A 20,710-nucleotide genomic window follows, 5' to 3' on the forward strand; every position below is an offset into this window, starting at 1 on the left:
GGAGTTAGCGGAAGACGTCAGTGTGGGAGATGGCTGGAGAAATGTAAACCAAAGATTATTAGGTTGCAGAACTGTTGCCGTGAGACTTGTGGCCAGAGGCAAGGTGGGGTGTTGGGGTGACTCAGGCAATGCTGAGAACCGGAGACATCTGCAGAGACAGCACTTGGTTTGCTGTCTGGACTGGTGGAGACTTGAGCATTTACAGAGACCCACAGGAGAGCTCAGGGGACCCTGAGACAACAGCCTGAAAAGAGATGAGAGCAGAAGTGGCACAAACACATTACAGAGGAGAAACTCTGAACTGTCCCCAGGTTTCTGGACTGGGGGTGGGGCTGATCCTGTGCATCAGGGAAAGTCCATAGAAGGAATTCAGGGGAGAGATGGAGAGGCAGGTAGGGGGTTCCCCTGAGGGTCCTCTCCCTCTGCCCCAGACCAGCACTTGGGGCCTTCCCTGCTCCTGGGTCGTGTTGTGTGACCAGAGGTTTGCAAATGCTGCTGGGAGGGTCGGAGCAAAAGTTGCAAAATCCTCCCCAGATTCCCTTTAGAATTCAGTCAGTGCCAGGGAACCTCCCTCTCCCCATGACAGACTCTTCTGGCTGAGCAGGTTGGCTCATCGCCTCCCACAGAGCTCCTGCCCCACCAGGCAGGTGCCACTGCATCCCAGTCTCTTGGGGATTGGGGAGAGAGGCAGAGCAGGACCTGTGGTCTCAGCAGCAGGGGTCTCTGCTTTGCTGGCTCACCAGGTGAGTGGGGCTAGTCTGGTTTGTTCGGTGCTGGGCATGGGGGCTGACTGAGGTTGTTCGGGGAAGTGGAAAGCTGCCCACGGGGAATACAGAGTGTGTTCATTAGTTAACCCGCACTGGCCTATGGGAGGCAGGGTGGAGCTGCCCTGTTCCACACATGGGCAAACCGGGGCTCTGTGAGAGGCAGAGTCTTGCCCAGAGACCTAGGAGTAGCAGAGTCAGGGCTAGACCTAGTGAATCCCGGGTCCATGCATGACGCACTGGGACTGTGGGAAGGGGGGGCGTTTGCACTGCCAGTTCATCACTGTGCTACACCACCTGCCGGACATGGCGGTGGCTTCGCACCTAGGCACAGCCAGTCCCAATGAAAGGCCGTTGTGGTCGCTCAGCCGACTCATTGCTTGGTCCCTTATTTAAGTTATGTTCCCAATGCCAAGCGAGTTCTCTAGGGTGGGCAGGGCCCAGCTGGGCTCCCCGTACTACCAGCTGGAGAAATGCCGCACTTGGCGATGCCCAGAGAACATACTGGGCACAGCTCAACTGGAGCCTGGACACGCTTTAGTTGCGGGTGCAATTATGCAGAGCAGAGCTCAGAAACTGAGGTTAAAAGCACCCAACAGCCCCTCTCCCTGGAGCTGAGGGCTCTTCTGCAGCCACCACTTGGGAGCCCTTGTGCATGGCATCTCACAAGGGGCCCTGAATGGCTGAGCCATACGTGGCTGCTGAACCCCCATGGGGAATGCAGAGCAGCCACTGTTACTGCCCGTCCCATGGAGGCACACAGTGTTCCCGCCTGAAGACCTGTGCAGGGGATGGCTGCAGGGGTGTGTGGGGATGGGGGCAATGGGAAGAGCTGGGGGACTGAGTGGGAAGGTTCACTTTCAGAAGTGGGCGAGGGAAAGGGAGCAGCTCTGGCAAGCAGCTGGGTGGAGCCGGAGAAGCCAGGGTGGAGCAGGTGTAGGAGTGGGGAGACGCTGCTGGAGCCAGGAGTGGAGCTGGGTGGTGCTTTGAAGGTGAGGGAGAGGCTGGAGCAGGCTGTACGGGAGGAGATGGGGCCGCGTTAGGAAAGGGGGAATCCTGGCCAGAGTCCTAAGGGAAGCAGCTCCTCTTGGCCCTGGCATTGAGACAGGCAGAAGGGGAGAGAGCTGAGATGGGGGGAGATGCCACCCCAGTGCAGGGACAGGAGCCTTTGCTGCGGGGGCAGAGCCGGAGGAAAGTCTGGGTGCACAAAAGGGAAAGCAGCAGGACCAGGCCAAGCCCTGGCTGCAAGGGAAACTGGGCAGGGCAGCCAGAGATTAGCCTGGGGCCAAAGAGCTGAGGGCAGGTGACAGACTCAGCCCAAGCCACGCCAAGGGTGCACAGGTGAAGAGGACTCTTCTGGGCCGCCAGTTCTGTTCCAGGACACAGCCTGTTGCAGGGCAGCTTGCCCCACCCTTCCCCCCATGTGCTGCTCCAGGAGCCCCCGCAGTGCTGGGCTCGCCGCCTGGTTGTTCCTGAGGCTGAAGCCAGCAAGGGGGCAGTGAGTGGGGAGTGGGTGACCCAGCAGCCCCGACACTTACAGCCTCCATCTTGCTTTCAGGCTCAGGTGCCCAGCGCCGTGCTCGCTGGGACTGGCTGCGGGGTCACACTGGGCAGGAAAGGCGCCATGTGGGCCGGGTGCGCCAGCATCCTGGGCTGGTTCCTTTTCATCCAGACAGCGCCTGGGGCGGCAGGTAAGCGCTTGTGACGTGTCGTGTGTGTGACCTGCGCAAGGGTCCCTCCTGGGTGGCGCTCAGCCTCTGCACTTCTCCTCGGGGTGGGGTGGGGCATTGTGGGGTATCAGCTGGTGCAGGAGTCTTGGGCTTTGAGGGACCAAACAGGTGTGCTGAGAACCCTGCTGCTCCTGGGATGGGTGTCTGGGACCGTGTGGTAGGGACCTTGCTCAGGGGCATCCCCAGAGCTCGGAGGAATGGGATCGATGGGTGGGTATCCTCTCCCAGGAGGGGTGGGGAAGCCTCAAACTATACCCAGAGCCCGGCCCCAGCCCTGTCTGTCTCCCCATCCTTAGGCGGCTATCCCTGCAATGCCAAGAACTTTGGCCACGACTCTCTGGTGTGTGAATGCAACGCCTCGTATTGTGACACGCTGGACCCCGTTGTCGTCCCGGCCGTGGGCACATACGCCAAGTATGAGAGCAGCAAGGCAGGCAAGCGGCTGGAGCGCAGCGAGGGGAGGTTCCAGAGCGACTCCACGGCCCCAGGTATCTGCTTGGGCACTAGGGATGCAAAGGGCAGGGCTGGCCCTGGCCCTTGCTCCCAGCTGCAGGGCTCTGAGCCGAGCTGCTCTCTGCCCCGCAGATCTGTTGCTGAAGCTGGACACGGCGCAGCAGTACCAGAAAGTGAAGGGCTTTGGCGGGGCTCTCACAGACTCTGCCGCCATGAACATCATGGCCCTGTCCCCGGGCGCCCAGACCAACCTACTCAAGTCGTACTTCTCAGAGGAAGGTGAGTTGTGGGGCTGGGCCCTGGAGATACAGGCATGGTGGGGCAAGCGGGGCTGCTGACCCCCAGGGCACAGCAAGGCCCTTGGGCCTGGTTCCCTCCTACTGTCCACTCAGCTGGACAAGGGCCCGGCTCTGGGTCCCGGGTCACCTCCTTCCTGTCCCACAGGGATCGAGTACAACCTGGTCCGCGTCCCCATGGCCAGCTGTGACTTCTCTGTCCGTCTCTACACCTATGACGACTCTGAGGGGGACTTCGAGCTGAGGAACTTTAGCCTGACCGAGGAGGACACGAAGCTGAAAGTGAGCAGTTCCTGCGGCGAGTGAGGGCCCTGGGTGGGGAGGAGCTGTGGTGGGGAAGGGGGACGGGCTGCGGGGGGTGTTGGAAGCGGGGAAAGGGGACGGGCTGTGGGGGGGGTGCTGGAAGTGGGGAAGGGGGACTGCCTGGGGGAACAGTGCTGGAAGCGGGGAAGGGGGACTGGCTGGGGCTGCAGTGTTGGAAGTGGGGAAGGGGGACAGGCTGGGGCTGCAGTGTTGGAAGCAGGGAAGGGGGACGGGCTGGGGGGGACGGCACTGGAGGCAGGGAAGGGGAGCCAGGATGCGGCAGGAAATGACCAGTCTCAGTTTGCTCCTTGGCCAAGCTCCCGGGCCTTGCCTGATGCTGGGTGTTTCCTGTGGCCATCACAGGCTGGGACTGAGCCCCCCCCCTTGGCACTTGCCCCTCCACGATCATCCTAGTCTCTCCATCCGACACTGGTTTGGCCGCCCCTGACATCCCCCTGGGCAGGCGTCTCCCAGCCCCTTCTGGGGGGCACTGGGGCCCCTGGGCCTGTCAAAGCCAGGCTGGCCACTTGGGTCAGGGCCATGAGGTGCCATTTCCCATGTGTCCCTGGGCCCTGCTCTCGCCTGGGGGGTGGGTTTCTGTACAGTGTTCGAATTCTGCTCAGCCCCCGCCCCAGGGCAGCCTGACATGGGGGCTCCATTTCACAGGGGAGGCTACAGGTGGAGGGAGGCTTCCGCAGGGCAGGTGGTCTGGGGAGCTTCGCTCACGGGGCCACTGCAGCGCATGATCCTCTGCCTCCCCCTGCCCCTCAGATCCCCATTCTCCAGCATGCCCAGGCTGTGGCCAGGACGCCACTCTCCCTGTACGCCAGTCCCTGGACGTCCCCCATCTGGCTGAAAACTAACGGAGCCATGACAGGAAGGGGCACGCTGAAAGGGAAGCCGGGGGACAAGTATCACAAGACCTGGGCCAACTACTTCATCAGGTAAAGGGCAGCGCGGGGCAGGGGCTCTCCTGGGGAGAGAAGCTGGCAGGATGGGGCGGGTCTCTGTGGGTACAGCTAGCCCTGGTGCTGTGCAAGGGAACGGGCTGGATGGGTGTTAGGGATGGGGCGTTGGAGGAGTCCATGTGAGCTCCCTGAGTCAGCAGAGCGACAATCACAGAAGGGCCCATTGTGAGCATCAGTCTGACCCCCAGTATTGCCCAGCCCAGAGAACTGCCCCCAAACGATCTTATTGCGGGTGAGGTCTCTACAGACTATGCGGGTGGGGGGCAGAGGGTCTAGTCTCTGCACCCCAGGAGGGGCACTGTGGGGCGGGGCTGGGGCTGCTAATGTTTCTTGTCTTCCTGGCCCCCAGGTTCCTGGACGAATACGCCAAGCACAACTTGACGTTCTGGGCGGTGACAGCTGGGAACGAGCCCACGGCTGGAGAGATCGTCTTCTACCCCTTCCAGTGCCTGGGCTTCTCTCCTGAGCACCAACGGGACTTCATCGCCCAGGACCTGGGCCCGGCACTGGCCAACAGCTCGCACAAGGGCATCCAGCTCATCATGCTGGACGACCAGCGAGTGATGCTGCCCTACTGGGCGGAAGTGGTGAGTCCACGTGCCTGGGCCTTGCCCGGCTCCGAGCAGGCAGCGTGGCTTGGTGGAGGGGTTGGCACCAGCCAGGCCCCCCACCCCTGGTGGTGGCCTTGGCAGCAGGTGACCTCCTCCTTCCTCCTCTCAGGTCCTGAATGACCCTGTGGCCGCCAGCTTCATCAACGGCATTGGCATTCACTGGTACCTGGACTTCCTGGCGCCCATCGACCTCACGCTGTCCATCACCCACCACCTCTTCCCCAGCTACTACCTGCTCTCCACAGAGGCCTCCACAGGGTCCTACTTCTGGGAGCCCAGGGTGGTTCTGGGTGGCTGGGACCGAGGGAGCAAGTACAGCCACAGCATCCTGACAGTAAGACCCCCTCAGTGCACACTGCTTCAGCCTCCTCTGGGGGGCAGGAGCCAGGGCCTTGGCCCCCAAGAGCCTCCAGCTGAGCGTCTCCATCTCCCCTTCACAGAACCTGAACAACTACGTCACGGGCTGGACAGACTGGAACCTGGCCCTGGACATGGACGGGGGGCCCAACTGGAGCAAGAACTACGTGGACAGCCCGGTCATTGTGGACAGCAGCAAGGATCTCTTTTACAAGCAGCCCATGTTCTACCACATGGGCCATTTCAGGTGAGCTGGGCCCTGCCCAAGGCTTGGAGAGGGCTGAGCTGCCTGGTGCAGCTGGCATTGTTATGTCCTGTGCACGTGAACAGGAGGGTGGGTGCAGCTCGTCGTGTGTACGTATCCCTGCACACACCAGGCGGAATGTGCCCTTGTCACGGAGTCCCTGGCGATGCTCTGGACCTCCTCCCTACAAAGCCAGGCAGGACTCTGGGGCAGTCTCCTTTCTGTGAGCAGCCTGTCCCCAGGGCAAGCAGCTCACACGGCTTCCACCTTCCTGGGTCTGACCTTGGAGCATTCAGCATCCTCTGCCCCTCCGTGCACTTCCCACAGCCAGTCCGCCCAGGCGGGGTCTTGGGGAAGCCAGAGGGTCCTGCCCCCCAACTTCACAGTCAGATGTGACTCTCAGCCAGCCAGTAAAACAGAGGTTTCTTAGATGACAGGAACATAGTCTAAAACAGAGCTTGTAGGTGCAGAGAACCGGACCCTCAGCTGGGTCCATTTTGGGGGGCAGTGAGCCAGACAACCACTTCTGCCCTTCACTCCATGTCTCCAGCCAGTCCCAAACTGAAACTCCCTCCAACCCCCCTCCTCTGGGCTTTGTCCCTTTCCTGGGCCAGGAGGTTACCTGATTCCTTTGTTCTCCTTTAGCTTTGGCTATCATCTTGGGGGGGGGGGGGGGGTGTGAAGGGCCCAGGCCATCAGTTGCCAGGAGACAGTGTGTCGGCCATTTATGTACACTGGCCCTTTGCTCTGCAACAATTACACCCCCTTATCCCTCCACCTAGAGACGTAAGAAATGCATAGGGAAACTGAGGCACCCCTACAGTATTCAGAGGAAACATTAAGAACAGTCCCACTTCATCACAGCCCCTTTGGCCTGACTGTGCATTTCTGACCCTAGCTGACTTGCAGCAGTGCTGTGACAGGACCCTGCTGCTCCCAGCAGCCGTCCGTGTGCTGGTTTGCAGTGTGCAGCTGGCTGTGCACTAGATCCCGGCAGCCTGGGGAAAGGCACATCTAAATTTAGTCTTTAATGCAGCTGGGGCTGGAGTGGAGCTCTAGTGGTTCTCAAACTTTTTTTTTCACGGACCACTTGAAAATTGCTGAGGGTCTCGGCAGTCCACTTAATGATCTTTCCATATGCTGTTTGTACCGTGCACTCACTGCTCCCGCTTTTGTCTGTGCAGCAAGTTCGTCTCCGAGGGCTCCCAGCGCGTGCGGCTGCTCATCTCCAAGAAATGCTACAAGTGCAACCTGGAGTACGCGGCCTTCCTGCGCCCAGACCGGGCTGCCGCGCTCGTGGTCCTGAACAGGTGAGTGCCTGGCCGGGCCATGAGGGCTGCCTCCTTGTCCAGACCAGGCGCTGCCTTTCTCCGAGTGGGGCAGGAGCTTGGAGGGTGGGTGCCCAGGATGGGGGTGCTGCAGAAAGGAAACCTCCTGGGGGAAAGAGCCCCAAAGCCCTTCCCAGCCCCCCCTCTAGTTGCCTCCGATTCCATCGGACCGACCTCCCCCTCTCCCATGTGCATCACCACCCCACCTCACTCTCCCCAGGTACCCCACGGATGTGCCGTTCGGGATCTCAGACCCAGGCGTTGGCTTCATTGAGGCTGTGGCTCCGGCTGATTCCATCCAGACCTACCTGTGGAGACGCTAAGGAGTAGGCCAGGGCAGGCGGGATCGCAGCTGGGGGCTGTCGGGGGAGGAAGGACGTGCCCCCCTGCATTGATACCTCCCCATTTAACACAGAAACCCCCCCATCCCTTCAGGGAGGGACTTGCGGATGGGTCCTATCTCACCCAGTCAGCTGCCTTGCTGAGTGCAGGGGACCTGAAGGATCCAAGGGAGGGGGAGGCTGGGGTTGGGCGGGGTCACATTGAGTGACTTTGTTGTGCTAGGATGCACCAACCTGCTTGTAAATGACAGACCCAGGACCGAGCAAATGCTGAGTACCGACCCACCTGGGTACCTGCCTCCCAGCCCAGGGCTCCCCCACCCCTCTGCCTTCCCCAGCCCGACGGGCCTCTTCCCAGAGCACCGGGTCCCACTGTTTCCTAGCTGTTTTAATACAAGAAACAGGTTTTCTACACCTTCTCCTGGTGTTTTTTCTTCCACCTGTCCTTGGTTGGTTGGATGTTGGCCAGAGCTGTGGGCTGGGGAGGGGTCAGGTGAGGCGGGGAAGGGCCTGGGTGAGGAGAAGGGTGGAGGGGAGGAAGCTTCAGGGCTCGCTGCCCAAGAGTAGCTGAATGTTCCCTCTGAGCAGGCCCAGAGCCTGGAGCGCTGGCCCATCAATGGCTGGGGGTAGCAGCAAAGCCAAGGGCCCAGCCTGTCGCTCTGTCCAGGTGTGACATGAAGGCCGGTGTCTCCATGGGGAGCAGGAGTGTTCGGAGCAGGCCCCAGGTCAGGCTGGGGCCAGGAAATTCCCACTCCTGCTAGCTCAGCAGTGCCGTTTATCAGCTGGCGTCTGTGCTGGAAGGTGATGCGGAGTGAGGCAGACGGGAATGTAATCAGAGTGCTGACGTCAGCCAAGCTTGCGGTTCCTTTCCAAAGGGAGCGGGAGCCCATCCATTGCGGTTTCCTACTGGAGCGGTAATTCCAGTGGCAGGGAGCTCGGGGGCCAGAGGCAGCAGCAATGCCCCCCGCCCCCATCCTCCCCTCGCTACTTGGCAGTGGGAGAATGCAGCACATACTTCCAAAGTGATGTTATCCAGGGCGGCAGGGGTGGGTGGGGTGGCCTGACATGGGGTGGAAGCAGAAGCCTGAGAAGGGGGGGGGAGGTGAGTCATTCTCCCCTCAGGGTGAGGGGCGGGGCCCCTGCCAGCTGGGCTAGCAGCTGGGAGGCCCCAGAAGCAGCTGTCCTGCCTGCTGGGGTTGTGTGCGAGGAGGGGCATGCCCTGCTCCAAGTACAGACTCACAGTGGAGAAGCTGAGGGGCTCTGCTTGCCTTCAGCCTGGCCCAGGGCCCTGCGTCACTCCCTGAATGGTCACTCCCAAGCTGGCTGCAAAGGCGGGAGCGCAGGGTAAGCTGCGGCACGGCGCAGCGGGGGACCCACCTGGGTGGGGTGCTGAGCTGTAGGGTCACCACATGTACGCCGGGGGGGGGGGGGCAAATAGCACCAAGCGAGTTGGGTGAATGTCATGCCCTGGGAAAGTGCCCGTTACAGGCGCCCCCAGACCTCTTGGCCTTGCAAGCGGAGCACAGGGTAGCGCGTTGGAACCTCAGCCCTCTGGTGCTGGGGGCTGTAGCCGTGCCTGCGAGCATGCCATGCTAGTGCCAGGCCATGCATGGTTCCCCAGCAGGTGCTCCCCACGCCCAGGGGGCTGCACTGTAGAAACTGGGGTATGGGCGCTGGCTGACATCAGGCTGTCGAGTGCACAGCAGAGGAGCTTCTGTCCTGTGAGCAGTGCCAGGACCTTGTGCCAGAGCTGCAGCCTGGTTGGCTAAATCGGAGGGAAACAGGCCCTGGCGTTCTCCTTGGGGCAGCCACAGCGCTGCCTCCAGGCATCCTGGGAGAGGTGCCACAGGGCAGAACAGGCAAGGGCTGCGTAATGCAAACAGCCTCCCCTGCCAGCTGTCACCCAGGAGCTGCTTTGCCATATGGAGCCTAGGAATGTAAGAGCAGCTGGAAGAAGCCCTCGCATGGCCCCGCGAGCCAAGCCCCGGATAAGGTGGGTGCAGGAGGTGCAGCACAGGGGTTACAGGTAACATGAAGCTAGGGCTCTCCGTTAGCACCCCCACACACTCAGCAGCACTGCGTTTTGTCACCCCGGCCCTCCTGCCAGCACCCGTAGTCGAGGCCCGGAGGAGCCTGGGTGCAGCTCCCCAGGAGCGGGCGAGGGGCAGGGAGTCCTGTGTGTACTGTAGGTGCAGCACCATGCACTAACTGCCTGCCCTCCCCATCTCACGGTGTCCCTGCCTCAGACGAGTGCTTCCAGCCCCTCATGCTGTGCTCTGCTGTCTTCAGGGCCTTGGCTGCTCGCTCTGGAGCTACGTGTTCTTGGCAGCACCAGTGCCAAGGAAAGCCCCCGTCCTGGCCGGCGTGCAGGCAGGAATGCAAACAAAGCTGTCAGCACTGGAGGAATTTCTAACGTGAACAGGCCAGCAACTCCCTGCTGGCCCCTCTCAAACCACGGCAGCGAGACAGGGTAAGGGGGCTTCCCTCAGCTCCCACTGCTCGGGGAGCCAGCACTTCTTCCCTCCCGCTCAGAGAGCAAAGCCAGCCCAGGCCGCCTGCCACCAGTAGTCAGTCCCAGCTGCTGGTCTTTCAGTAGCCACTGTGGGAAAGCATTAGTGGGGCTCAGGTACCTCCTCGTCCCCCTCAGCCCAGGTCCCTCTCCTCCCTGCAGAGGTGAGGCACAAGGGCCAGGGTGGTGGGGATAAACCCTGCGGCTGCCTGGCAGAGACACTTCTCCAGCCAGTCTGTGCCTCTCCAGGTGCAGCCTGCAGCTCTGGCTAGATGTTACAAACCAGTCAGCAGGGCTTCCCCAGGTCACCAGTCAGGCCTCTGGGCATGGCTGTGGCTCTTGGGGAGCGGATGGTGCTGTCAGGGCTCTGGCAGCGGGGGCCTGAGGCCTATGCTGCTGTCCTTGGAGGTGTCACAGCAACGCAGGGTGAGGCGAGACCATGCGAGGTCAGAGTCCAGCGGCCTGTGCTGAGGCAGTGTTAAGAATTCCTGCACCATCCCTGACAGGTGTTTGTCTATTACCCAGGTCTATTCCTGCAGCTCCTCCTGGCACCTGGGGGCAGAGGCTGCTGTTAGTGACCAGGTAAAGGTCCTGTGTGTGAGCGCTGGCCTGGCATTCTGGGTCTATTGTATTTGGGGCACCAGTATCCTAAAGCTGACAGCTTTGCAGTGAAACTGGACCTAGCTGGAAGTGTGTGGGGTGGGCGTAGAGGCCGGTCAGTCACTGGGCTGGGCTGGTTGCCCCATGCCCAGCAGCAAGGGCTGGAGACCTTCCAGGAAGCAGCATTCTGAGCCGTGCTGTAGCGCTGGGCACAGCTGTGCACAGCTGGACTTCAGCACATCTCCCCTGCCTGCCCCTTGGCTCTGCGCACCCGCTGAGTAACAGGGGAGAGGACTGGAGCCCTGGCAGTCTTTGGGTCTGGCACCAAAAGGTGGTATTCATTTGGACTGTCAAATGTAGGAAGTAGGAAACTAGTTCCAGTTCCACACAAAGCATAGGACTAATGGAATTTTCAGCCTGGCACGTGGCTAACGGTGGGTGCCACAGGGCTCCAGGCTGCGACCAGGGAGGGGACATTTGCAGCTGACACAGACCGATTAGCTAGCTAAGGAGTAGCTAAGCTGCGCTGTCAAGAAGTGCCAGGATAATGCACACTGGAGAGAACCACATGAACCCCTCATAAACCTGACCGGGGGCACTGTGAGTGAAGCGTTTGGGGAAGGCCCGGAGCATTACCATGGCCAGCTCAGAGCGGCTGGTCTGTGCTCAGCACAGCCACAGCAAACCAAGCCTTGGGCTGGCTAGAGAACAAGATGGAAACATCCATGAAAAGACTGTCAGGCAAAGCACTGGGCTGCCCTTCCCTGGGTGCTCTTCCTCAACGGATACGGCGGGACAGATGGGGCCCAGAGACGAGCCGGGGAAGCAATCAGTGTCCTGGAGAGATTGAAACAACTGGAACCACTGGGTTGGGAGAGGCCGTGACTGAGGGAGAACAAACAATGAATAGGTGAGAGAAGGCAAATGGAGTCTCCTAGTTCCTGCCCTACAATACAAGACCCAGGTTCCTTCCATGGGCAGTTAACCCCAGGCACACCATGCTACGGGGAGGATCCGAGGTCTGACTGGACAGCGAAAGCAGCCGGCTGCAGATACCAAGTGCCCTGCTTCAGGACAGGTGCTACCCAGTAAGTGACGTGGATTGGGGAAATATTCCCCCATGGACAGGTTGTGCCCCAATGGCCACTGCTCTCCCTGAGCCCTGCCGCTCTGACCTGGACTGGCAATCTCAGGGCAGCTCCCTGAGGGGCTGGTTCTGGCTGCTGGCCCGGGCTAGAGCTGCCGGCAGGGCCAGGTCAAAAGCCAAGCAGTTAGGCAGAGTCACTGTGAATCTCTAGGCCAGGCCGCTCCACTTGCGGCTTCCCCGCCCTGGAAAGGGGCAGGTTCTTGCGTGCAACACAGCCCTCAGGGACAGAGGGATGCAATTGGAGCTGGATGTGAAGTCAAAAGGATTCTTCCCGCTGTCTTGGGGGTAGCCAGGGAACTGTGGGGCAGAGCTCAGCAGGGACAGCTTCAAGCCAAGGTTCCCTTTCCATGCTGCTTTGTCCTGCATGCCCCCTGTGGGGAAGGTCTGCCCTGGGTAGAGATGGAGGGCCCAGCGCATTGGTCCACGAGGGCTGAGCAGCCCAGCACTATGCAGGCTCTGTGCCCAGGGCTGCAGAGGGCAGAGACAGAGAGCACAGACAGATGCCCTTCAGGGGGCGCTCCGGGTTTATTAGTGGGGGGCAGACTGCTTGCAACACGGTCTAGAAATCTGGGCTGGTGTTTGCAGCAGCGCCGGGATCCGGACTGAACAAGGCCACTGGGTCCTGCCGGGACACGGGGCAGTGTGCAGGAATCAGAGTAGGCCATACCCAGCACTGTAAAAAAAAACTGAGTTCAAGTGATACTGAGACGAGTGAGAATCAAAGCTCTGAGACCAGTGCCTCACTCCTCCTCCTCTTCTTCCTCCTCCATGGCTATTGGCCGGGGGCCGGCAGCCCCAGGAGGGCCCCGCTGGATGGAGATGATCCCGCTGAGGAAGGCGTAGCCAATCATCGCCACCAGTCCCACCAGCACCGACAAGATCTGATTGCGCCGTTTGTAGGGCTCCTCCTCGGACTCGGTCCCTTCAGAGGCAGACGTCTTGGGGGTGCTGGATGGGGCGTCCCCTTGCAAGGAAATGACACGTCAGAAACCAGACCCAGCTGGCGAACTGTACCCCAGCCCAGAGGGCAGAGAGTGGGGGCAGCCTGGAAGAGCATAGACATGTTACCCTTGTTCGGGGTAGGGAGGGGCACTGCTGCTGGGGAACGGGTGAACACAGCGAGCCCAGGGAAGGGTTGGAGCAGGGGTCCAAAAGCAGCAGGGGAAGAAAAAAGGGAGAAGCTGCCCCTCCTTTTCCAAGAGCCAGACAGGGGGTGCTCCCCACCCTCACCAGGCCCCAGGTACAGCCAGCAGGGTGTCAGGAGACGCCCACACCACAGCTGACACAGAGTGGTCCCTGTGTTACACCTGGTGGGAAGTCCAGTCTCCCCCCCCATCCCCTGGCAGCCAGGAGTGGAGCAGTCCAGGTGAGCTGAGCTCCTCCCCAAGGCACTGGCCCACTTCTCCTGATCTGCCATGGACTAGCAAGCCTCAGCCTGTGGCTAGTGGGGTCTGAGGCACGGTTCAAGCCTGTTCGCATCCCCCCCACATCTTTGTGACCTTGCTTCAGTGACTCCAGCTGACCCCCAGCTGCCCAGGGCCGAAGGAGAGGCTGGAGGCCTGGCTCCTCACCTCCGTCCCAGGGGAAGTAGAGGCTGAGGATGGAGGAGCAGTAGTCACAGAGGTTCTGCAGGGACTTCAGGTGCTGCTGCAGTTTCCCGTTGGGCAGCTTGGCTTTCAGGAGAGGTGCCAGATGACTGAAGACGAACGCGTCCAGGGAAGCGGGGCTGCGGCACAGAGAGCTTGTGCTAGTGGCTCCTGGCCTCTGCTAGTGCCAGGGGCCCAGGACCCCAGGCTTTGGAACAGGCTGGCCCAAATTCACACCGTCACTAGGGTACAACTGTTGCGTGCACTGGGCATGACCAAAATTACCTAGAGCCCTTGAGGCTGCTCCTCTCCCTGCTACTGCAGTCCCAGTGTGCAGGGAGCAGACAGGAGTGTGGGCTGTGGGGGGTGAGCCCAGCTACGCTCATCTTGGCCTGTCCCAGCAGACGGTGCTGCCAGGAGCTGGGCAGGGCTGCTGGCTGCGGGAGCTCACAACCCCTCTTGCAGGCAATCTTGGAGGTGCCTGAATGCCAGAGGTGCTGGGTCACCAAAGGCAGGAGACGGCTTCTCTGCAAGCGCTTGAATAAGTGTCTGTCTCCTCTGATTCCTACTCACCGCAGCTGGCTCTTTGGAAGTGAATAAGCAGCATATTCAGCCATTACCGTTTACAGCTTCATAAATTATGGGCCCATTAAACATGAAGCAAACAAGGCATCCGTCTAATGGGCTAAAACTTCCTACGCAGGCCGTGGCTGAAGTGCTGGAACATCTGGTCCTGGCTCACAGGTTTATGGGAGAGGAAGGGGAACTGTCAGGACAGCAGTGGGAACGGATGGAGCCTAATGGGACGCAAGTAACTGCCCCCTCCCCAAGGCCCTGCCTTCCATTAGAGAGACACTGTTCAGCCCAGCTTGCGGCCCCCCTTTCGCTTTAATTGCCTCCGAGGTTTCTCTATAATACTCAGAGCTCTTTCAAAGAGCTGCTGAGGCCGGTGTCCTGCAGCACGCCGGGGAGCTGCAAGGAGATCTGAGACTTAACACCACGAACCCCTCTGCTCGGACATTCTGCTCCCAGCCACGAGTGCTGGGCAGGGGCGTGAGAGCCACGTGTGGGCAGGTGAGGAAAGAGCCCTCACTTCCCCCACAAAGAACGTTCCTCCAAGAGCCACTTACGAGTCTCCAAAGAAGAACTTCTGGTCCCCGAGGCGTTGAGACAGGAGCGTCAGGCACTCCCGGGCTTCGCGGTACATCTATGGGATCAGGAGAGAAGCAGCCCCAGTGTCACATCTCCTCAGCACACGAGGTGCAGGAGGCAGAGACCCCACCTCCCCTGGCAAAGGCCATGTCCCAGGACTGAGCTATCTCCAATCCAAGAACGCCAGCAAAGAGAGCAAATATCATCCTTATTGGGAGCAAAGCCACTGGCTGACCTGCCCATGCCAGGGACCGACTCTGGCTTCTGCATCACAGCCAGCGACCACAGAGCATTCTGGGGCTGGGCACAAAAGGGTTAAACTCAATACAGAGACTGAGCCCTCAAGCACTAACCACCCCATGGGAGCTGGCTTTGTTCTAACCTAGCGGGAACCAGGAGTATGCTCAGCAGCTGGGAACAGGGTGACCCCTCATGGTGCTTCCATGTAGGGGCAGGGTGATGGATTCCCAGAGGAGCCCCAGGCAGCCCTCCCAGCTGCCACAAGGGTAGCAAGCCCACTCACTTCCTTCTCCAGCTCCTCCTCGTCCTCCAAACAGCTGTCCCCCCAGATCAGCTGCAGCCGTTCCAGATGCTGCTTGTGCATGCGGTTGGGCAGGAAGAAGTTGAGCGGGAAGGGGATGGCTTCCGCATACCATTTCCGCGTGTGCTCCACATAGTTCTTTGCATCCACCCAGAACATGTGAATCTAGGGCACGAGGACAGCGGTGACCCATGAGAACTAGTGCAGGGCTGCTTTCTGCAGCCCCAGCGCAGCCAGGGGCATGGCTCACGCTCCGCAGGCTGCTTTCGTCTCTCTCTGAGGCCCTGGGGAACGGAGGCCACCACAGGGCCTGGCTTGCAGAGTTGGCCTGCAGCTGTGCTACAGGGTTCATGGACCTGCACAGGCAGGTGCTGCATGACTGAATCCCGCTGTGCTGGAGGGCACATTCCCCAGAGACAGGGAGACACTAAAGGGCTGAAGGGGCATTAGAGGCTACAGTGACAGGGCTGGGAGCCTCCCCAGGCTGGGGACCCAAATGCAGCCCTGGCAGTGCCCTATAAGACACTCTGCTACCCCAGACCCTCCCATAGCTGTCACTGCACCATAGTCCCAACCCGCAGCTTCCACCCTGTGGTTCTGGGATCTGCCAATACGCCTCAGTCCCTCGCTGTGAGGGCCCGTCCCGTTGGGCTGGACCCAGAATCCATCTGAACTGCGAACTAGCTAGCTCCTCCCATAGCAGCGTTCCGGGAACCCTTCCACTGGCCCACGCGAGCACTCACCAACACGGGTAGCAGCTTTTCCTCTAGCAGAGACACAAAGGCTAGCGTATCTGCCCCTTGCCTCGCAGAGAGATCGTAGTCAGCGTTGTATTTCTACAGAGTAAAGGGAACAGTGTGAGGCCTGGGCTGGAAGTGGTGAATGAGCCCGTCCTGTGCTCCAGCCACCTCTCCATAAGCTGCAGAGACAGACACAGCAATGCAGCCCCCATCGGGGTGCCGGGCATGACACGGGCCCCAGGCAAGTTCCCTTCACAGACAACACTTTTCCAGGCACTAAGTGCCATGCCTGGGTTTTTCCTAAAATGCACACGCTGATGCGCAGCCGACTCCAAGAGCCCAGGGGTCAGAGCTCGTCCACCCGGCTGTTTGCTCTGAGGAGACGTGTTCCCTTTCGAGACCCAACTCTGCCAAAGCTGAACCCTGCTCACATGAGCCTGGACTTCCAGAGGCGCCCCAGGAAGCAGTATCGACGGGCTGGGGGGAGGTGTGTGGACAGGCGCCCAATGCACAGGCCTGCTGCCCTTGCAGCTTTCAAGGGGAGACTCTGGCCAGCCCTGCAGTGAGCGCTGCCTGGTGTATTTAACCTGGCTGGAAGCCTGCTTCATTTCAGAACACGCTGGCTGTGGCTGTGCTCGTCTGTGCGGCTGCATGACACAGAACAGGAAAGCTGGGGCCAAGGCGGAGTCTGGGATGAAGGGTGCAAGCAGTGAAGGGGAGCGTCTCCAGCCTTTCCAAGGAAAGTTGGCACCAGGCAGACCTAGTTCCACAGAGCCGGGAGCAGCCTGAATAGTGGTGTGGCTGGCACACACCCTGGCGTCTGAGAGCCGCCCGAGTCCACAGACTGACACCTCCCTCAGGCCTCAAAGGAGCCACTTGTGCTCCTCCCACAGCTAGCCAGCCTCAGGCAAACCATCCACAGAGCTGGTACCCTACTTGCCTCAGCACTTGGGGCCAGGGAAGACAGGAGGGGAAGAACTGAATCTTCAGACACAAGTTCCAGAGAAAGAGCAACTTCAAAGGGTGAAACTAGCACACAGGGACAGAGGGGCTTCTCTGGCGGGGACCCTTGCATCTTCTGCCCTCTCCTCCATGGCCACACAGGGGCCCTCGGGACAGGGCCAGTACAGAGTGCTGCTCAGTGGAGATGGGTCAGGATCTGGGGAGCTGAGCTGGGCTGTGGCAGTTCTCAGCCCTCTCCTAGTCCAGACTGACTGCAGGACCAGCCAGATTTCGCTGCATAGGTCCATTGGCAAGGCTCTGTGGCAACTGGAGACTTAGCTGCGTAACACAATGCTTCCACTGGCAGGGTTTTGCAGACCCTGCTGAGCCACCTCCCCCAGGGATGCTTCCTACAGGCTCTCGGCTCCCCACCCACTGCAGCAAAGCCCTCACAGTTATTTCCATCCGCGGTTCTACTCTCAGCTTTCCCCAGCTCCCACCCCCCATAGGCCTGAGCCGCAGGTGGGAAGTGACTGTCTCCTCTCGCTCTGGGGCAGCAGGGCCTGAGTCAGTGTCCCCATCCCATACCTGTTTCCTGAGATGAGTGATAATCTGGTGCATCTGGGAGAGGACACCTTCCTCCTTTGTCTTCAGAGCAGGTAAACACCCTGAAAGCAGAGAAAGGGAATAGAGGGGAGACCCTGCCCAGAGCTGCCCCTTCACAGGCCTCCTGCATGCAGTGAGCACCCCCAACCCCGTCTGCTCTCATCGGGGATCCTGGCGCAGGTGCCAGCATCACACGTAGATTGCAAGAGATCCCTTTGTTTTCATGTGCCCCTGTGGTGCTGAGGGTTTCCGTGGTTGGTCTCAGTCCATGCAGTGACTTCCTTTTGGAAGCCTGAACTGGTTTGGTGTTGAACAATGTGAAAGACTCATTCCAGGGTGAAATGGATTTTGCACATGGACAGCTCTTAACTGGCTGGACTTCACACACGAATTTTCCACGTGCCTAGTCCCTGCTGAGGAGTCTCCAGGCTATGTGTGGCAGACAGGATTCAGAAGTAACAAACACCATGTTGGGCCATCTGGTCGCAGAGCTCTGCAGAGCTGTCAGCTCTGACATGGGTTCTGGGTTGCTCTGACAGCTGAGTTCCAAAAGGGAGAATGTCTCCTCACCCCAGGGCAGGGCCGTGGAGTCAGGAGAGAGGAGCTGTTTGTTTGCCTGCCTCCTTAAACGAAATGGGGAAATTAAATGCAAGGCTTTGTTTAAAGGCAGTGCTGCCCAGTTCTGATGTTGGCTGTCCCACCAGTTTGCCTTGGGCACCTCACCATGCCTCAGTTTCCCCATCTGTAAAAGAGAGATAATCTCTGCCTATTTTCTGGTGGCTTGTGATGGCTCCAATAGTCGCGTGTGCACCTCATGTTTGTTTATTTCTATCCCCACATGCCCCTCCCCCTTTCTTATAGGCCCCTTTACCTGAGGGACTTCGCCATGGGTTAGTGACCTTGTGAATTTTGAGCGGCGCACCTGTGAATCTGGCGTAGGTCTGGAAGAGAAGTGGAAGAAAGACTCAGATGGACATCTGTGTATAAATATTTAACTGTGCACTGGCTCAGAGTGAGAATGACTCCCGTGGCCAGGGCGCTCAGCTGGGACGTGAGACCCAGGTTCCAGTCATGGTGGAACAGCCCCAGAACACCCCACAGACCAGTGGTTAGGGACCTCACCTGCCAGATGGGCAGACCCAAGTTCAAATCCCTTCTCCATGTCAGGGGGACTGAACCCTGGTCTCCTACATCCTGGGTGACTCGGCTAAAGATTATAGGGTGACATCTCCTCCTCCTGTTTCTTGCAAGAAGCAGTGTAGGTCCATGGCTCCAGGATAGGGGAGTCCCCAGCAGAGACAAGTGCCTCTCTATGACCCAGATTTAGGTGCCAAATTCTCTTTGAGGGCTGCGATTAGGCCAAACCCCTCTCCATGGCTTTGACTGCCTAGCTTAGGTGGCTTGGCATGTGGATCTGGACGCCAGGCCTCAGAAAGGAAACCTGGGGTGCAAAACCTGTGTCATAAGAACGGCCAGACTGGGTCAGACCAAAGGTCCATCCAGCCCAGTATCCTGTCTACCGAGAGTGGCCAATGCCAGGTGCCCCAGAGGGACCGAACCTAACCGGTAATGATCAAATGATCTCTCTCCTGCCATCCATCTCCACCCTCTGACAAACAGAGGCTAGGGACACCATTCCTTACTTATCCTGGCTAATTGCCATTAATGGACTTAACCTCCAAGAATTTATCCAGTTCTCTTTTAAACCCTGTTATAGTCCTAGCCTTCACAACCTCTTCAGGCAAGGAGTTCCACAGGTTGACTGTGCGCTGAGTGAAGAATAACTTTTTTTTATTTGTTTTAAACCTGCTACCCATTAATTTCATTTGGTGGCCCCTAATTCTTATATTATGGGAACAAGTAAATAACTTTTCCTTCTTCACTTTCTCCACACCACTCATGAGTTTATAGACCTCTATCCTATCCCCCCTTAGTCTCCTCTTTTCCAAACTGAAAAGCCCTAGCCTCTTTAATCTCTCCTCATATAGGACCCATTCCAAACCCCTAATCATTTTAGTTGCCCTTTTCTAATGCCAGTATATCTTTTTTGAGATGAGGGGACCACATCTGTACGCAGTATTCAAGATGTGGGCGTACCATGGATTTATATAAGGGCAATAAGATATTCTCCGTCTTATTTTCTATCCCTTTTTTAATGATTCTTAACATCCCGTTTGCTTTTTTGACTGCCGCTGCACACTGCGTGGACGACTTCAGAGAACTGTCCGCTATGACTCCAAGATCTTTCTCCTGATTAGTTATAGCTAAATTAGCCCCCAACATATTGTATGTATAATTGGGGTTATTTTCTCCAATGTGCATTACTTTACATTTATCCACATTAAATTTCATTTGCCATTTTGTTGCCCAGTCACTTAGTTTTGTGAGATCTTTTTGAAGTTCTTCACAGTTTGCTTTGGTCTTAACTATCTTGAGCAGTTTAGTATCATCTGCAAACTTTGCCACCTCCCTGTTTACCCCTTTCTCCAGATTATTTATGAATAAGCTGAATAGGATTGGTCCTAGGACTGACCCTTGGGGAACACCGCTAGTTATCCCTCTCCATTCTGAAAATTTACCATTTATTCCTAACCTTTGTTCCCTGTCTTTTAACCAGTTCTCAATCCATGAAAGGAACTGCCCTCTTATCCCATGACAACTTAATTTACATAAGAGCCTTTGGTGAGGGTCCTTGTCAAAGGCTTTCTGGAAATCTAAGGACACTATGTCCACTGGATCCCCCTGGTCCACATGGCTGTTGACCCCCTCGAAGAACTCTAATAGAGTAGTAAGACATGATCTCCCCCATGGCTTTCTGTGCTTCACCCCCCACCCCGCCTGCCCCCCTTGGGGAGCCGTTCCTTCTCCCCTCTCCCCACCCTACCTGCCCCCGGGGGGGTCGGTCCTTCTCCCCCCTCCCCCCCACGCATGCCCCCGGGGGGGCCGGTCCTTCTCCCACCTCCCCCCCACGCATGCCCCCGTGGGCTCCCTGCTGGGCCGCCGAGGACCGGCCCCCCCCCGGGCGCAGGCAGAGGTGGGTGGGGAGAGGGACCGGCCCCCCCCGGGCGCAGGCAGAGGCGGGGGGGGGGGAGAGGGACCGGCCCCCCCCGGGGGCAGGCAGAGGCGGGGGGTCCGGGGCCCGCTCACCAGCACGGCCAGACAGTCCGGGTCCACCGAGGGCAGCCCCCAGCCGCCGGCCCAGCAGAACAGCTCCATGGGCGCCGCCATCTTCCCGCGCGCCCGCCCCGGAACCGCACGGCCCGGGCCGCCCCTCAGCCCCGCCCCCTCGCCCCAGGCTCCGCCCCTCAGCCCCGCCCCGCCCCCTCAGCCCCGGAACCGCACGGCCCGGGCCGCCCCTCAGCCCCGCCCCCTCGCCCCAGGCTCCGCCCCTCAGCCCCGCCCCGCCCCCTCAGCCCCGGAACCGCACGGCCCGGGCCGCCCCTCAGCCCCGCCCCCTCGCCCCAGGCTCCGCCCCTCAGCCCCGCCCCGCCC

The 20,710-nt window shown here is 59.4% G+C and overlaps 2 protein-coding genes across 3 annotated transcripts; one reads left to right on the forward strand and one right to left on the reverse strand.

Moving 5' to 3' along the window:
* Positions 1-613: 613 nt before the first annotated feature.
* LOC125625922 (lysosomal acid glucosylceramidase-like) lies at positions 614-7,807 on the forward strand. 2 transcript variants are annotated; one of them, XM_048828559.2, is made up of 11 exons: positions 614-743; positions 2,323-2,455; positions 2,791-2,982; positions 3,080-3,226; positions 3,392-3,525; positions 4,318-4,490; positions 4,864-5,101; positions 5,235-5,459; positions 5,566-5,729; positions 6,911-7,036; positions 7,275-7,807. In XM_048828559.2, exons 2-11 carry the CDS (start codon positions 2,389-2,391, stop codon positions 7,375-7,377), a joined length of 1,569 nt encoding a protein of 522 aa, XP_048684516.2. In that variant the 5' UTR covers positions 614-743; positions 2,323-2,388; the 3' UTR covers positions 7,378-7,807. The 2 variants fall into 2 exon arrangements, with proteins under 2 accessions (XP_048684516.2, XP_074978990.1); XM_075122889.1 differs by lacking the exon at positions 614-743 and adding an exon at positions 1,849-2,105.
* Positions 7,808-12,157: 4,350 nt separating this feature from the next.
* Positions 12,158-20,495, reverse strand: MTX1 (metaxin 1). The gene is made up of 8 exons (XM_048828585.2): positions 20,366-20,495; positions 18,090-18,159; positions 17,201-17,280; positions 15,674-15,766; positions 14,913-15,095; positions 14,368-14,444; positions 13,223-13,377; positions 12,158-12,615 (listed from the first exon to the last, which is right to left on the reverse strand). The coding sequence occupies exons 1-8, from the start codon at positions 20,444-20,446 to the stop codon at positions 12,392-12,394; spliced, it is 963 nt and encodes a 320-aa protein (XP_048684542.1). The 5' UTR covers positions 20,447-20,495; the 3' UTR covers positions 12,158-12,391.
* Positions 20,496-20,710: the final 215 nt, after the last annotated feature.

Source organism: Caretta caretta, chromosome 24 (genome assembly GCF_965140235.1).
Source record: "Caretta caretta isolate rCarCar2 chromosome 24, rCarCar1.hap1, whole genome shotgun sequence".
In the NCBI taxonomy this organism is placed as follows: Eukaryota; Metazoa; Chordata; order Testudines; family Cheloniidae; genus Caretta; species Caretta caretta.

Coding starts and splice junctions, on each gene's coding strand:
- LOC125625922 (XM_048828559.2), top strand. CDS start 2,389: ATGTGGGCCGGGTGCGCCAGCATCCTGGGCTGGTTCCTTTTCATCCAG. Junction 2,456..2,790: donor GACAGCGCCTGGGGCGGCAG/GTAAGCGCTTGT, acceptor CCCCATCCTTAG/GCGGCTATCCCTGCAATGCC. Junction 5,460..5,565: donor ACAGCCACAGCATCCTGACA/GTAAGACCCCCT, acceptor TCCCCTTCACAG/AACCTGAACAACTACGTCAC.
- MTX1 (XM_048828585.2), bottom strand. CDS start 20,446: ATGGCGGCGCCCATGGAGCTGTTCTGCTGGGCCGGCGGCTGGGGGCTG. Junction 17,281..18,089: donor CCCATGGCGAAGTCCCTCAG/GTAAAGGGGCCT, acceptor CTCTGCTTTCAG/GGTGTTTACCTGCTCTGAAG. Junction 14,445..14,912: donor AGGAGGAGCTGGAGAAGGAA/GTGAGTGGGCTT, acceptor CTGATCCCATAG/ATGTACCGCGAAGCCCGGGA.